Genomic DNA, 17340 nt, shown 5'->3' with positions numbered 1-17340 from the left:
TGCACTGCTGACAACCCATGCCTGCACACTGCCCCATCAGCGGAGGCCACTGAGACCTCTCACACAACACCAGCACTTACTCATCGTGGATTCACTCACTGCCAAGTGGCTCACATCACTTTGTTGTTTGGTTTTGTTTTTGTTTTCTTCTCAAGGGCTTGCCTCTGATACAGCTTTGTGTGATGGTTTCCTATAAGGCCCCAGAGTCCAAAATTCCATTCTTGTGTGCATCCAGTCCAAGGCCCTCCTGGACAATACACATACACATTGATAAGTTCACTGACTGCTTTTCTAAGAGAAACAGGGGGTAGAATAGAAAATGCGTTGACTGAGCTGAGTTGACCGAGGCATTGGCCAGCTTATCTCCACGAACTCTACTATGAAGGGGTTTGCTTAGGCCATCTCAGAAGCCCTTTCTAACTTTTTTTTAATTTATTTTTTATTTATTTTCAGCATAACAGTATTCATTATTTTTGTACCACACCCAGTACTCCATGCAATCTGTGCCCTCTCTAATACCCATGACCTGGTTCCCCCAACCTCCCAACCCCCCGCCACTTCAAACCCCTCAGATTGTTTTTCAGAGCCCATAGTCTCACATGGTTCACCTCCTCTTCCAATTTCCCCCAACTCCCTTCTCCTAACTCCCCATGTCCTCCATGCTATTTGTTATGCTCCACAAATAAGTGAAACCATATGATAATTGACTCTCTCTGCTTGACTTACTTCACTCAGCATAATCTCTTCCAGTCCCATCCATGTTGCTACAAAAGTTGGGTATTCATCCTTTCTGATGGAGGCATAATACTCCATAGTGTATATGGACCACATCTTCCTTATCCATTCATCCGTTGAAGGGCATCTTGGTTCTTTCCACAGTTTGGCGACCGTGGCCATTGCTGCTATAAACATTGGGGTACAGATGGCCCTTCTTTTCACTACATCTGTATCTTTGGAGTAAATACCCAGTAGTGCAATTGAAGGGTCATAGGGAAGTTCTATTTTTAATTTCTTGAGGAATCTCCACACTGTTCTCCAAAGAGGCTGCACCAACTTGCATTCCCACCAACAGTGTAAGAGGGTTCCCCTTTCTCCACATCCCCTCCAACACATGTTGTTTCCTGTCTTGCTAATTTTGGCCAATCTAACTGGTGTAAGGTGATATCTCAATGTGGTTTTAATTTAATCTCACTGATGGCTAGTGATGATGAACATTTTTTCATATGTCTGTTAGCCATTTGTATGTCTTCATTGGAGAAGTGTCTGTTCATATCTTCTGCCCATTTTTTGATATGATTATCTGTTTTGTGCGTGTTGAGTTTGAGGAGTTCTTTATAGATCCTGGATATCAACCTTTTGTCTGTACTGTCATTTGCAATTATCTTCTCCCATTCCGTGGGTTGCCTCTTTGTTTTCTTGACTATTTCCTTTGCTGTGCAGAAGCTTTTGATTTTGATGAAATCCCAAAAGTTTATTTTCACTTTTGTTTCCTTTGCCTTTGGAGACATCTCTCTAACTTTTTGATACAAATGCATGTTCCTTTTCATTGATTCAATGAGCAGGATGTTGAGTGCTTACCAGCAGTGGGCTCTGGGACAGTGAGACACGGTCCTCCTCCCAGGGAGCTCATAGTGCAGTGGGAGGGAAGGCAATCAGTCGTCAATAGTGCATATTTGGAGCTGCAGCCCTGGTAGCAAAGGGACTCTCACATCTTAGAACAGGGCTTACATCACCCCAGAAGTCAGCTCCTGACATCGCCAACTCCATCTCATCAGAGGGGACTCCATCCTCCCAGTGGCTCATGCTCAAAATCCTTGAGTCGTCCTTGACCTCCCCCCTCCCTTTCCCTTATTCTCTCTCATCCCATGTTTAACCAGCAGCAAGTGATGCTAGTTCTGCTTTCAAATCTCAGCACCTGACCACATGTCATCATTTCCATCATGGACCCACTGATCAGAGCCTGGACAGTTGCCTTAGTGTCCCTGTCTCTGCTGCTCCTCCCTCTGTCCAGTGTCTTCAGCAACTGGAACGGTCCTTGTAATATTTACATTTACGCCAGACCAGGTCACTCCCCTATTCAAAAGGCATCCCTTCCCAGCCACAGAGTCCGATAACCTATAAGACCCGATCTCTGGTTTCCCCTCTTATCCCTCTAGCCCTGCTTGCCCTTCTTTATATGTATATGAAGATCCTGCCATTCCTTCTGCCTGGAGCACATTTCCCACATCCCACAGATAACCTGTGTAGGACTTGTATATTACTGGACCACCAATTACCCTCCAAATCTTTGTGGCTTAGAACAGCAACAGACAGCATCTCACCATTTCTGCGTGGGAATTTAGCTGGGCAACTCCGGTCAACCATCAGACTTGAGACTGCAGATCCAATGCTGGTCGGGGCCGCAGTGTCATCTGAGGCTTGACTGGGGCCGGAGGGTCCACCTCCAAGGCGGCGTGCCTGCTTGGCTGCCATATGCTTGGCTGTTGTCAGGAGGCTTCAGTTGTTCCTCACAGGGGCTTCTCCACAGGGCTGCCTGAGTGTCCTCACACCATGCCAAAGCTTCCCTTGAGTGATCAATCCACAGGGAGTGAGGCAGAAGCCGCCTTTGTGACCTAGTCTTTGAAGTCATGCGTTATCGCCTCTTCTCCCTTCTGATCATTAAAAGTGACTCACTAAGCCCAGCCAGTATTCAAAGGGAGGGAAATTAGGTTTCATCTTTTGATGATAGGGCTGTCAAAGAATCTGTAAACACATTTTTAAAACGACCACAGACTGCGGGGGTATACCCTAATCCTTTAAGCTTCCATCCCGTGACTTCCTCAGAATGGCCTTCCTGACACTCTGTACAAAAGAGCAGTCACCCCCTCCCATTCCACTGGCTTATTCTCTTATTTATTACCATTCAGTAAGTCCTATTATTACTTCCGTATGCACTTATACCTGCTCCCCCATCAAAATGTAAACTTCGTTATCACAGAGTGCATCTCCCTGTTATTCACTGCACTCCTACTCTTAGAACTGGCCTGGACACAGGTTAGACCAGGCCAGGTCAAGCATGGGAAGAGGCAAGCCTTGCTGGGGGCTGGGAAGACACTGCAAGCTCAAAATAGTTTGAGAAGAGCCAGGACAGCATTCCACATGAATAGACTGGAGGCATGGGAATGGAACCGCCTTAGTAGGAGAAGCAGGGCAGGAGATATATAGAGAAGCCTGGAGTTCTGGAAGCCTAGGGGTGGCAGTGAGGATGTCTGGACAGCCCTGACAATAATCTCCATCCCTCCTGGGCTTACAGCCTCTCTCAGCTCCGCTTCTGAAGATGCACTGATAAGCAACTGACAGAGATGGATGTGTTTTGCTGCCCTTCCTTCAATATTGACCTGGTTTGGCCTGCTTTCCAGGCGGCCCTAAGGAGCAGGGGGCTTATCAGATACATTCATCCTGAGTCATAAAACCAGTCTTGATGCACTGACTGCAGGCGCTTGGTGTGGGAGAAATGCTAACGCCTTTGATCAGGGCTTGGTCTGGACTCTGTAGGCAGGGTAAGGAGGAAAGGAAGTTTGCTGGTGCCAAACCCACCTATGTCTCTCCAGCTCCTGACTCCTCTTGGTTGGGGGGCAAGGAGGTATGAGTGACAGTGTTTTCAAAGACTGGGTACCTAGGCGACTTCTTTCCCCTTTCCAGACTCAAAGTAGGAGGTGGGACTCAGGTAGTTTCCCAGCATTGCCTGAGGCTCTTCTCAGAGGTAGAGGAGGGGATTTCAGGCCTTCACGGGGATCACATCTGAACTAGATGTTCTTATACCTGCTGAGGATGCCAGAGTGGAGGTTTGGTTCACAGGGAAGTAAAGGGAAATGGAACAGCCTTTTATTTTCATAACAATTCAACAATATAAGGACTAATGTTATTCCCTCTCTTAATCACTGAATAACTGCAAGACAGAGAAACTGAGTCCTCTATCTACTAAACCTTGAGCATAGCGTTTGAATCCAGGCATCTCCATTCCATACAGAGATAAGACAGGGAAATGGGATGGAACAGGCGAAGGGAAGTTGGGACTAATCCTGTCACCCTTTGGCCTCCACGTATATTTTGAGCAAGGAAGTGAAACTGGTTTCCAGCCTCTTCCTGTGGTTTAGTCAGGATAGGCCAGGCAACACCACAGTAACAGATAAACCCCTAAGTTTCAGTGGGTTAACCCGACTAAGGGTTATTTCTAACATGCAAAGTCTGGCGCGGCTCAGGCATCTCTCCTTCCCCAGGTAGCTTCACCTTTAAGGGTATGTGGCCTCCAAGGTCTTTGCAACAGAGGGAGAGAGAGCTGGAGAAGGCACACAGTCCTTACTGCCTCAAGCCAGCAGTGACACAAGTCACTCCCACCCAGAGACCAGTGGCCTGAGATCATCTCTCATGGTTCCAACCTAACTGCAAGGGAAATTGGGAAATATTAGGATGTGTGTGAATGCATGATGAGCCTTAAGAATCTGGGGGCAACAGGAGGCTCAGTCAGTGAAGCATCCGACTCTTGGTTTCAGTTCAGGTCATGATCCCAGGGTTGTGAGATGGAGCCCTGAGTCAAGATTCTCTTTCTCCCTCTCCTTCTGCCCCTCCTACCTCCACTCATGTGCTCACTCTCTCTCTCCCTTAAAAAAATAAAAGAATCTGTCATAACCTAACAGTTTTTGCCTCTTTATTTGTTCCCTTATAGGACAGAACCCCAGAGCAATCCTCTGGTTCCAGCTCAGGATGGACCCTCAGAAAAGCTGAGCCAACATCTGGCCACTGAGGCCTTGGGCACCAACTGCTGGGAGAGAGACAAGGCCTGCCGGGAGCTCATTCCTGCCAGAGCACGCAGGTGAGATGCTGCCCCCACCCTCTCTTTGGTCCAGTGAGGAAGTTCAAGTTGAGGCTGCAGAAATGAAGTTTGGCCACTCTTCCCACCCACTTTTCTTTTGCAAGTTCTTCTTCCAGGTCCTGAAATCCAATCAAAAGTAAGCATATTTTTTTTTTATCTGTAGAGTACCAGATGGCAAATATTTCAGGTGTGAGGGCCAGATGGAATCTCCCACGACTACTCAAAATCCCGCCATTATAGCACCGAAACAGCCACAGACTATATGTAAACAAATGGGCATAGAGGTGTTTCAATAAAACTTTATGTATAAAAATAGGAGACAGGCTAGATTGGGCCCTGGAGGTCCACAATTTGTTGCTCCTGCCTTAAATGATAGAGCTAGTTCCTGTCCATTTTAATGACTCCACGAGCCTCTGAATTCCAGGTCATGACTTCAGCCCACACTGTCTGCATTCATTCCTTACATCCAGGATTGCTTGGGCACCCACTAGTGACGGGCACTGTGCTGTGACCTGAAGACACAACATTTTCCTGAGTCTCGGAGAGGTAACAAGACTTGCCCAAAATAAGGCAGCCAGTAAGGGGCAGAGTGAAGTTTTGAACTATGGTCTCTCTGATCTTAAATCCTAAACCAACACCAGCCACATGCTAATGAAAAAAACAATCTATTTTTAAATTTTACACCATGCACATATAAAGCCTGGTCTGTTTTTGGCCTCTGGAGAATTGATTTATTAACAACACAATCTTTATAATCTGGTTTCACCAGCTGTTTGGAAGCTGTATTCCTACTCCTGAAACTAACTCAGCACCCTCTTGCTGCCCGGGGTTTGCATCTACCCACTCCGTGACAGGCGGGAAATGAATTTAGTGTCCTTGCCAGCAGTGTGCCCCACATATAATCCCTGACTGTTCCTGTTGAATCAGAGGGTGTCAAAGCCATTTTTCAGATGTGGAAGCTGAGGACAGTACATGGCAGGGTCAGGATTAGTCTGAGGACCCCGATCTGGTCCAGATTCTCTTATGTGTCCTAGAGTTCTCGGTTTCCTAGAGCAGAGGTTCTAAACCCATTTGAGAATTATGTGGAAGCTAGAAATGCTGCCCCAGGGAAAGTGTATATGCTCCAGGAATATTCCCCAAATTCCATCTACCATTTGAGAATTCCTAGACCATTGAGGCCCATGAACAGGCCTGTCTAGTTAAGAACCTGAATTCTGAAGAAGACCCACTCTCTGACATGATTAAAAAAAAAAACAAAAACAAAAAAACAGCATCATGGTGATAATTTAAAAGTGAACATAAAAGTCACTTGGCATATAATCAATGAATAAATGGTAGTTGTGTTATTATGCATAATTATAATATTAGAAAGGACATTTACATGTATGCTCCGTGCCACACCCGGGGCACATCCCATGAGTGAGGTCCTCATTTCTTAGACACAGGTATTATGTTTTGTACCTATTTCTCAAGTCATGAAAATGATACTCTGGTCGCTGAGCTAGGACGTTGGAGCAGGAACGTAAATCCAGATGTGGCAGCTTCTAGAACCAGCATTCTCTACTGCTGCATACTCTGTATTTTGGACCACCGCATACTGAACCGCTTTAGGGCATCACTGCGTACTTACTGGCTGCCTATTTCCCTGCTCCTTATGTAACCACAGTCTACTTACTTAGCCACTAACCTGGCTCCTCCAGCACTGCTGGGATGGCACACCTAGGCACACAGGTACAGGAGGAAGAAAAAGGCAGAGGAAGTGCAGCCCTACCTAGATAAAGGCATTTGAGATCTGTGGAAGGGGTTGATTTTCCCCTTTCTCAAACCTCAAATCTATCCCAGTTCAAGGTCTTTGCCCCATTTTCCTTGATCACTCATGTAGGAGTGTCAGACAGTAGTTCCCAAACCTGCTTCCCTGGGAACCCCGGCATTCTAGAAAGCAGTGAGAATAATTGTCTGAAACAATGAGATCTCTCTCTCTATTTTAGAAGATGCAGTGTTGTTTTGTTTTAAATATTTTATTTATTTATTTGACAGAGATCACAAGTAGGCGGAGAGGCAGACAGAGAGAGGGGGAAGCAGACTCCCCGCCGAGCAGAGAGCCCAATGTGGGGCTCGATCCCAGGACCCTGGGATCATGACCTGAGCGGAAGAAAGAGGTTTTAACCCACTGAGCCACCCAGGAGCCCCTAGAAGACACAGTTTTAAGGGCTTTTTTTTTTCTTAAGTATTTCTCCCTTAATTTTTTTTTTTTCCTCACAAATTCCTAGCAACAGTCATCCTGAGAAGTGTTTATGTGGACAAGAAAATTTAACAAGAGACTAAATTATTTCATCCATTCATCCCTCCTTTGATCACCCAACAGGCATTTAGTGTCGAGCACTTGTTGCCAGAAAAATCTGGATGGGGTCTACTGGATTTATGCCACCAGCCTGTACCCTTCCTGGCTGTGTATGCTGTTCTTCGTGCTTTATAACACGTGAGTGTAGTTACGGAGCTAGGTACTATTTTATTTTATTTTAACCTGTTTAAAGGGACTCCCTTAAAAATGTTCTCCATGTAGCTAGATGATTATTTTTTTAGATTTTTATTTATTTATTTATTTGACAGAGAGAGAGATCACAAGTAGGCAGAGAGAGGGGTAGGGGGAAGCAGACTCCCCACTGAGCAGAGAGCCCAATGCAGGGCTCAATCCCAGACCCTGAGATCATGACCTGAGCTGAAGGCAGAGGCCTTACCCACCAAGCCACCCAGGCACCCCTAGATGATTTTCATTTACTGGCAATGCATAAACCTTCACATACAGTTTGTTCACTTGGGTACTTTTTTTTTTTTTTTTTAACTAACCGTTATGATCCAGAACCTTAGAATGGAATTCAATATGACCACATTGCATGACGGTCTTGAAAGCACTGGGCAATTTCCAAAGGAATGTCTGCATAACCAGGTTCAAGAAGGCCCTTGGCTGTGTGGGAAAGCCCTCAGGATGGGGCTCCCTCAGGCCTTCCCTGAAATCCCTCACTGGGCAGCTCTGGGCAAGCTGGTTCAAGGCTTGGTGCCCTACAGTCTTCACCTGTGAAATGAGACCCTGAGAATCGTACCATCCTCCAAGCGTTTTTGTGAGTATAAAGGTAGCATCAAACACTTGACACGTAATAAACAAATTAAACGGTAGTGGGCAGTGGCGTTACCACCAATGATGACAATGGTTTTCTTGTGAATACTACATTTTCCCGGTCAAGTTCAACGGGGAGGGCACGTTTCCCTTCCCGAGCAGTTTTTCATCCCAAACCCATCTCCTTTTGCCATGGGATAGTGTTTTTTAAAAAATCCCTGGAGCCTGCCCCAATTATAGAAGGAGATAAGTTGACTTCATTTAACGGCAGCCTGGGCATTTGAATTTAATTGAATGGGAAATAATTATTCCTGAAGAGCAGAGGTTTTTGAGGTTCTGTGAAGCGATATAAGATATGTATCTCATTACATTAGACCTCGGCAAATACACTTTTAATAATCAGCTGCTACTTAACATAACTTCCTCCTCCTATTAAATTTCTAACAGGAACTACGGACATGAAGTGTTGGGAGAAGGGGGGGCTGAACTGCCGATTAATTATTTAAAAAGTGATTTATTTACCAAGGTGAGCCATTTGCAAGTTCAATAATAAATCTATTAAGGAGCAGTTAACCTCTGTAACTCTATTTTAAATAATCAATTGGTGTTTGGGTAACGGTGAAGCGTCTGTCTCATTAGGTCGGCATTAACTCCTTATTTGAGGCACTTAATCTAAAGGATGGCCAAATCAGCCCTGAGATGGTAATTCGGTATTCGCCATGGGTCCTTCATCCTCCGAGGAACTGGGTCCTTCTTCCCTGGCTGCGACAGCCCAGATTGGGGGCTGGGAGCATCCTGGGTCCTCTCACACCCACCTCTGTGCTCTCCACAGTGCCTCCCGCCACAAAGACTTGACACCACCACCTTCCTCCAGGGGAAAGAAGAAAAAGAAGAAATCCACCCGGAAGAAGAGAAGGAGGTGAGCATCGTTAAAGGAGGATGAAACCTTGAGGATGGGGGAGAGGACAAAATAGGGGTCCAGTGGGCTTCAGAGTCAAACAGTGACTCCTCCGCTCTGCCTCTTAACTAGTGGTGTGACCTTAAGCAAGACCCTTCACCTCTCTGCGCCTGTTTCCACTTCTATAAAATACTGGTAGTAACTATCTCCCGGCATTTTGTGAGAATCAGATGGAGAAAAATGGATGTGGAAGGAGCTGTCACAGTGTCTGGCACATCGTAAATGATGAGTGAATCAGCATAATCAAGACCATGAATATTGATTTTTTTTTTTTTGGAGAACTTAAGCTTGGTGATCTCAATGATGTCTTTCACCTTTGACTGTGATTTACCAGACAAACAGTATTGTCTCCATTCAGAGAGGAGAAAAGAAAGGCACAGGGTGGAGGGTGACAGGATTTACAGGGATCCCAGGCCCGTCTGTTGATTCTGCTATTCCCACCTAGCAGGTAAATGCCAACAATTAACAAGCGGACACTATATTTTTTGCCGGCAGTGAACTGTTGTGTACCCCATTGATTTTTTTTCTATGTAAAATTCCTTTTAGTTTTTTTTTTTTTAATTTAAAAGTATTTCCAGATTTTCTTCCAAGCTGCCACTGTCTAGACTAAAATCTTGTCCAGTGTTCCAGACCCAGAGGGGTGGGTTTTGGGGAGGCAATGTTTGAAGAAGCCTGCAGGGGGCAGCAGAGAGCAGTGTCTGGATGACTCGCGCCCCAACTTGCTTTTCCTGGTTTCTGCCATTTCCACACTCCGTTAGCCTGGTTGGAAGAGGACAGGCCCAAAGAAGACCAAGAAGGGAATGTGAATGAGGTCCCTATGTTGTAGGGTGACGGGAGGAATTGGGTCAAGTGGCTTGAGGTTCCTGATTTTAGGGCTGGGCAGAACATTTGAAAGAAGGAAGTCAGGCTTTACTAATTCAGTTGTTCGTTCAGTAAATGTCCACTGAGCACGTGTTTGGGGACAGATGTGGTGGTTTCCTAAGAGTCAGGTTGTTCTGAACCCTGTGATTCCCCCTGTAGATTTGTTATGTTTGACCTACAAGGTGTTCTTTTGTCTTTTCAATTGGTGGCCGACATTGAAAAACCAGGGGATTTCACATGAGTTGTGTTTTTCTGGTGACCTCTGTTGAAAAGGCAGGTGTTCCAGAAGCCCAGGGCTGCATTCCCACACGAAACCTATGGCTGATCAGAGAAGCATATGCTCTCTGGTTTGCCACAGTCCCCACTGCTCCCTATTGTGTCGACCCAGCCTGCTCTCTTAGAGGCCGCTGTTGGCATACTCACTTGTTTCAACTTTAGTGTTTTGTCACTGGGGAAATAAGAGACCCAGAGATGGGCAGGGACATGCCCACGATGACTTCATGAGTTGGGGGTTCAGTGAAGATTGAAACTCAGGTCACTTGAACCTGTCTTGAATCAGAATCAGAATCATGGTCCTGGGGTGGTTCTTTTTCTTGGGGAACCCCTGAGAGCACCATGCTGACCACACAAGGGCTCAGTCTTACCAGGGAGCTAGGGTAAGGCAGAAGAAAGACCTAAAGCATCTGAGAGGAGGCACAAGGCAGGGGGGAGAAGAACAGACACAAAATATTTGGCTGGACCAGGAGGGATAATAAAGGAATTGAGACCAAGGCCCCAGTCATCCATTTGAATCTCGGCTCAGCCACTTCCTGGCTGTGTGTCTTTGGGCAAGTCACTTTACCTCTCTGAACCTCCCTTTCCTTGTATGTAAAAGGAAGGTAACCGTCAGGCCTGCCTAAGAAGCATGTGGAAAGATAAAGTGAGATAATGCATGTAAAGCACAGAGTGATGGTGGGAGAAAATGCAAATCTGATTATAGCAAATCAATAAATGCAAGTACTGATAGTATCAGGATTGATATGCTCCTTGTGTGGGAGACCCTGGGTGGGGGCTGGGGAAGGGTCGCTGAAGCCAACCCTGGTCCTTAAGGAGCTCCCACTGACGGTGTCTTCTCCCGCCTCAGGTCCCCGTCATACAGTCCATCGCCTGTCAAGAAAAAGAAGAAGAAAGGCTCCAAAAAACATAAGCGACACAGGTATTATCCTTCTGCCTTGGCAAATGGGGATGCCCCGAGGTGGGTTGGCGGTTAGGGGAGATTGGGTGGCACCGGAAGTTCACTTGGTGATAAGCTTATCATTTCACTTAGGTAAGATACTCATCTGTGTGTTGGTATTTCCTTTTCCTTGTGTAACTTGGAACTCTGGTTGCAAGGACCCGCGGCCCCCTAAAGCTAACTCCAGCCGGAAGGGGGTTTGTTTGATGATAAGGAGAGAGGAATGTCTCAGGGACCAGCCAGGCCCCAGTGAGGATCTAGAACCAAGGAGTGGGGAGCTGGTAGCACCCGGGGAAAATACACAGTCCCTGTCCCCCGTGGGGAGACCCGGCTGCCCCTGGTGCCCCTCCCTCCGTGTGGCCGGCCCAGCCACAAGACATTGAAGCTTTCTGTCTTGTTTGTCCCTCATGCTAAATTCCCAAGGTCCAGCTCTGTGTTTGAACCAAATTGTCCTTGAGGATGGGATTATGTAAACACGGCTTCTGGGATTATACACCCTCGTGGGTGGTTGTTAAGGGGCATCGTGAACTGGACACACATTCCAAAAGGTGCCCACCACGCGCACGCGCATACACACACACATACACACACACACATGTATGGGGAAGAAAGGACTAGAAGGTTGTACGCCAGAGGCCTCATATCTGTGGTTCATGTGCCGACTCAACATTTTATAATTGGGAGATAGTGCAATGAAAAACAGATTTTCTAGTTCTTCTGTAAAACCAGCGGCTGTCTTCACTGGACCGATTTTCCCACTGGAAGCCATCCGCAAGGCTGAGCGGTTACCGTGCATGTAGACAGCGTAGCTGCTGTGCTTTGCTAGGGCCCCACTAAGCCCCCCTCAGTGACGAAGTCTGCTGGGCCCCTGGGGGCAGGGAGTGTGAAGTTTCCCCCATAAGCTGTTCGCTGTGCTTGGCCGCAGATGCCAGGGAAAGAGCGGTGCGAGTCTCCTCTTTGCTCAGCCCAGTCTTCCAGTCTCCCTCTGTCGGTGCTGGGTTGCTTGTGCCCTTAGACAAATCACAGTGGAACCAAAGGTCAAGGTTCGCTGGGGTATTCCCCCTGCTTCTCACCCCTGGTTCAAAGTTGCCCCAGAGTGGCTTTTTCTAGGGCGGGGTGTGGTCATGTCTCAGCCCGTGCTGCTCGAATGGTCTCAACTCAGTTCAGTTTCACTTGCCATGTCCGCTGCCCGCCCAGACATTTCAGCTGATGCCGAGTCTGTGCTTGACCCAAGACGGGGGCAAGTCAGGGAGCAAAAGGTTGTTAATGTGGTGTTAGAAACCTTTCCCAGTGGGGGATTCCCCTGTGGAGGCAGTGGCCTGCCCTTGGCTTAGACTGCCATCCTGTCACCTTCCTATGCTGACCGATCAGTCCCAGTTTGGGGGGCTTTTCCGTATCCTGTTGCAGAACTCAAGTGGCTTCTCAGTCTAGGGTTGCTCCTCATGAAAAAGAGACTGTGCCAGAGGGTTAAAAACAGGCTTTTTCCGCCAGCCACAGCCAGCCCCGGAGGTGGAGGTGGAGAGGGAAGGAGACCCTTAAACAGGAGATTAGGAGGGGGAGAAACCGTTGCTGATCTTTTCCAAAGCGCCTGCTGGGCACCACCTTTCTTCCCGCCTGGCTTCTCCAAGGTCTTGAGACACTGGGTTAATGATAGTTGACTTGTTTGAAGATAGAGCTAGGGGTGGGGAGTGCTTAGAGATTTGTCTTTTTTTCCCCCCAATTAGCATGACTTCAGGGCTTAAAAAAAAAAAATTCCCATTTTCACATCTATTTATTAAATAGCCAGTATGTGTCATGAATGAGGAATCCGGGCCTCAGGAGCAGAGCAGTGACCAAAATCCAGCCCTTGCCCTTGAGTGGCTCATGTTCTAGTCAGGGAGATGCATAATTATAACATGCAGAGGGGTGTGTTACAAGGCTAAGCTCAGACGCTCACCCACGCTTGCAGGAGGAGAGAGTGGGCGCCCGGCCAGGCTGAGGGAATCAGAAAATGCTACAAGGCGGTGAATGGAGCTCTGAAGAATCCACAGGAGTTACCTGGGCGAAGCTGTGTGACCTTGGGCAACTTAACTAACTTCTCTGAGCTCTGGTGTCTATGAAACGGTTGTTAGTAGAACCGCAAGGGTTTGGGTGAAGACTGAGTGGGGTTGTGTGTGAGAGGCACTTAGCACAAAGCCCGGCACACAGTGAACGTTCCACACAGGGGGCTGGTTGTCCCTGACGATGAGGAGGGTGGTGTTGTAGAATCCAGTGGTAGGGAGGGAGAGGTGAAGTTGAGCTTGGGGGTCGGGGAGGACGCAGAGGACTCCCGTAAGTTCCCCCCGCCCCCCACCCCGTCCACCCCCATCCGAGACAGGCTCACAGACAGTTTGAGGGGAGGATGGAAGCACTGGTCGTTTGGGCTGGAAATTCAAAATGCAAACCAGTGTCTCCCATATGGTCTACACAGTCTGAAATCTGAGAGAGGAGGATTCGCCAGGTGTCCCGACCGACCCCCGTGTCGCGTGATCACAGACGCACCGATACATTTGTCCCGGGGAAAAAAACAAACCTCAGCTCACCTACGTTTATTGTCTTCTCTCCCTCCCTGTCTCCCTCCACCCCTTTTTTCCTTCTTCCTCCCTCCCCGCCCGCCCTCTCTCTCTCCCTTTTAATTCTTTAATCAGGTCATTCTCCAAGAAGAGAAGGCACAGGTAAGAATCTTTTTACCTCTGGCTGCTTGCTTCTCTTTCCTGCTTTCCTAAAAGGTTTTAGGCAGCTTCTGGGGTGTGCTCTTGGGCACGACCCTTCCTTCTTCCTGGGCCTCAGTTTCTTTCAAGATGGGCTGGTTTCCCTGAGAGTTCCCAGCCAGGTTTTGACTTCCATCAGGTCAGATGGCTACTCCTTGACCAGCCCCCTGGGCCGATGCCCCTTCCTGGAAAGTCTCACTACCCTGGTCAGAGTCTGCTCGTTTTAGCACTCACTGAAATCCTAGATTGGGGCATGTCAGGAAACCTCAGCCCAACCCCCATCCTGCCGGAGCCTCCCCAGATCCTGGCCAAAGGACAGAAGCCAACTCTGACTGTATTGGAAACACCAAGTGAGCACAAACAGCTGTCGCCGATGGGGTCCTCGCTATAAATCGGATCCTGCACTGGGCCCCACGCTGTGTGCATGCGTGGTTAATCTCTACTGATCTCCCTCGTAACCCAGCACAGTGGCTATGTTTATTATTCCCATTTTACAGATGAGGAAACTGAGATTCAGGCAGGAGGTGTGACAGGTGTGTCCACAAACACAGGCAGGTGGCAGAGCCAAAACTCAAGCCCAGATCCATCAGCGGATCGGAACTCCCTAGGGTGGCGTCTTAAGTAAGAGCCACATCTGGATGCAGCTGGCCGAGTGCAGAGCCCTTCTGTTTATCCAGTTAACAGGGAGAGGGCGATCACCAGTGTCACATCCTCTCAGCCCAGCAGCCTGAGCAATGGCGCCACTTCCCGGTCCAGGAAACCAGGTCTTCCGAGGACAGGTCGCTTGCCTGTGTCCCACAGCGACTGAGCGGCAGAGCTGGGGCGGGAACCTGGATCTTTCAGTGAGGTTCTGGGCTCGCCCGCTGCCCAGGCTGAGTCTCAGACGTGGAGAGAAATCGCACAGCTAACGAACGTCAAGGTGCCGTTTCAGTCGGATGAGTTGGATGAGGTTTTCCCCTTCTCTGAGGCCCATTGTGTGTCCTTGGCGGACTCTCTGAAGCCAGTATAACCAAACAGCGTCCACCCCCTGGGGCCTCTAGCAGAAGATGCTGGGACCCCGACTCATCACTGTCCACCGGACCCATACCCCAGCCCTCTGACTTAAAAAACAAACACGGGTAGTTAAATATCTGTGCACGGAACATTTCTGCATCTGCCAAGCTTCGAGAAGCTTCCAAGCGTCTCCCCGCGTATTGCATTCTTCTCCCTTACAAATTGATTGAATATCAGTCAACAGCATGGGCTCTGGGGAAGCACGATCTGGGGCCACATCCCAGCTTCCCTGCGTGATTCTGGCCAAGTTTCTTAGCCTAGCTGAGGCTCAGTTCCCCCATCTGTAAAACAAGTACGTATTAAATGTGCCTCTCCCCATAGCTTACAGGGAGAATAAAACAAGATTGCCGACAAAAAGTAGTTAGCAGAGTGTTCACTTGTAAGAAGTCCTCGAAAAATGGCAAGTATTACCTTATTTACCACTGTTCTTACTAGGCTGCCAAAGCTGGCCGTGGCCCTCAGCACAGCCCATTCTCAGTCCGTGCGCGGGTCCGTGTCCATAGCTGTCCCTGCTGGGTGGAGAAGTCAGCGTCAGTGACTGTTCTGGTCTTGGAAATGATGAGCAAGTCTGTCCCCAAATTGCCCGGATCCGGTGGCCACTGTGTGTTAACCATTTTCACTACTTGTTTCTTTTTATCTGTAACTGGCATTTTGCATCTTTAATTAATTGGCCTTTTCTCCTTTAGCTCCTCCAGCCCAAAAAGCAAAAGGAGGGATGAGAAGAGGCACAAAAAACAGTAAGTAGAGCCCCCTAGAACAGTCCCTCCAGTCTGGGGAGCGGGGGAACCTGGCCTCTTAACAGCTGGTGTGTTGGAGTTGCCGAAGAAACAGGGAGAGTGAGAAGGGGCGGGGGATGACAGGAACAGAGGCAGGGAGAGGCAGAACCGTGCGACACACTGCAGCTGGGGGTCTGGGTGCGTGTAAGTGCACAAGGCCGCGTATACGGGGTGTGTACATGCGTTTATGGGTGCATAGAAGCGAGTGCCATGCATCTGTATGCCTGGCGGGCGTCACGTAGATATCTTTCTGGAGAGTGTGTGTAGTATGCATCTTGTCTGTAGATCCCCGTACATTTTTCCACCCTACAGACATCTGTGTGATCGTGGATACGGATGTGTGCCGTGGGTGTGGTATGCACTTGTGTTCACACGAGTGCGTTCTGTAGGCTCCTGCTTATGGGAGCACAGAGGCAGACAGTGTGCCCGGAGGTGCTGATTCTCTGCACAGTGCGTGTGTACTGCTTCCTGACCTGTGTGCGTTACTGCATAAGGGAGGGTGGGTGTGGCTTTTCCCGGTGCACACAGGTGTGCGGCGGCTGCGTGAGTAGTGGTGGGACATGATCATGTGCGGGCACAGGCGTGAGTGTGCATGGGAGTCTGAGCCTGGGCTGCTGGGGCGTACAGCACGGAGGGGGCAGTGCAGCTCCTACCCCTGGTCTCGGGGCCCCAGCTGGTACACGGTTTACGGCTGGTAGTAGAAATTCAAATCAGCTAACGCTGCCTGCAGAGTTCAGTTCCCAGAGAAATTAAAAGTAAATGCAGTTACAACCCACCTACTTTATACCCTGCAAATGTTAGTGCATGTGTTTTCCAATCAACTAATATTTTATCTCCCGCCAAGAAGCTTCTAAAGTAAGGATCAAAGGCAATACGATGAAAGGTGGTTGGCTGCTGGGGAGGGAAAGGAAGAGACAGGGATGCAGAGGGAGGGCGCCCCGCTTTGCTGCCTGAAGGGTCACTTCATCCAAGGTCTCAGCAAAGGAGGACATTTGAGCCACCCCCCAGGGGGTCTGGGGAATGCTCCAGAAGGAAGCAGTAGAGCTTTGAATGAGCTCAGGGAACAACTTCCTGATCATCAAACTTGTTCAGTTCAAGTGCTGAAGGCAATTATTGGTCATACGTATTGAGTGTGCATTCACACTAAGCACAGACCGAGTGCGTGTTCTCAGAGATCTCTGCATTACTTGTGCAACGGGGCTGTGCTATAGACAGAGCCAAGGGATAGACTCGGACTTGAAGAGCAGGGGTGGAGGGGGCGGGGCATCACCGCTGAGGCAGGGACTGCCTGCTTGAAGGCAGCAAGGTGGCCACCCTCCCCGGTGCCAAGAGCTGGATGAGTCCCAGAAATTGCTAGGTTACGTAAGCCAGAGACAGGCATCAGGAGAGGGAAGAGCGAGAAAAACAAGGCGCCGTTAGGATAAAGGATGGTTCTCCTCGCCGAGTCCCGTGGTCGCGCCTACTTCTTAACGAGCAGTCGCTGGAGAGATTTAGCCTCCTTGAATTCAACATCCCTTAGAAGGCCCTAAGACATGACAGGCCCTGGGATGGGCCCAAGGACAGAGGTTAGCCAAATATTCTTCTGGACTCAAGGAGCTCACAGTTCCCAGCGGCACACAGGAGACAGACATGGGACAGTCATGGCCCAGCGGGGGGCGCTGGGAGCCCAGGGCGCCAGGGCCGCTGCAGCGTTGAAGAGGGTGCTTGGTGGTCAGCAGGGGTGCCCTGTGGGAGGAAGGGTCTAGACAGAGAGTAAGAATGGAGGTAGCCGTTCTCAGCTGCA

At 48.8% G+C, this 17340-nt stretch overlaps 1 protein-coding gene across 1 annotated transcript in view; it reads left to right on the top strand.

Annotated features, from left to right (window-relative positions):
- The window catches only part of SRRM4 (serine/arginine repetitive matrix 4), a 143064-nt gene that overhangs the window by 100093 nt on the left and 25631 nt on the right, over positions 1–17340 (top strand). The window contains exons 2-6 of the mRNA XM_059139776.1: positions 4706–4852; positions 8800–8886; positions 10910–10981; positions 13666–13692; positions 15468–15518. Of these exons, the coding sequence (XP_058995759.1) occupies positions 4706–4852; positions 8800–8886; positions 10910–10981; positions 13666–13692; positions 15468–15518 (384 nt within the window). The remainder of the gene's footprint in view (positions 1–4705; positions 4853–8799; positions 8887–10909; positions 10982–13665; positions 13693–15467; positions 15519–17340) is intronic.

Source organism: Mustela lutreola, chromosome 11 (assembly GCF_030435805.1).
Source record: "Mustela lutreola isolate mMusLut2 chromosome 11, mMusLut2.pri, whole genome shotgun sequence".
Classification (NCBI taxonomy): Eukaryota; Metazoa; Chordata; class Mammalia; order Carnivora; family Mustelidae; genus Mustela; species Mustela lutreola.
The sequence above is the reverse complement of the archived record's forward strand: the minus strand, read 5'-3'. Positions and strand labels throughout refer to the sequence as shown.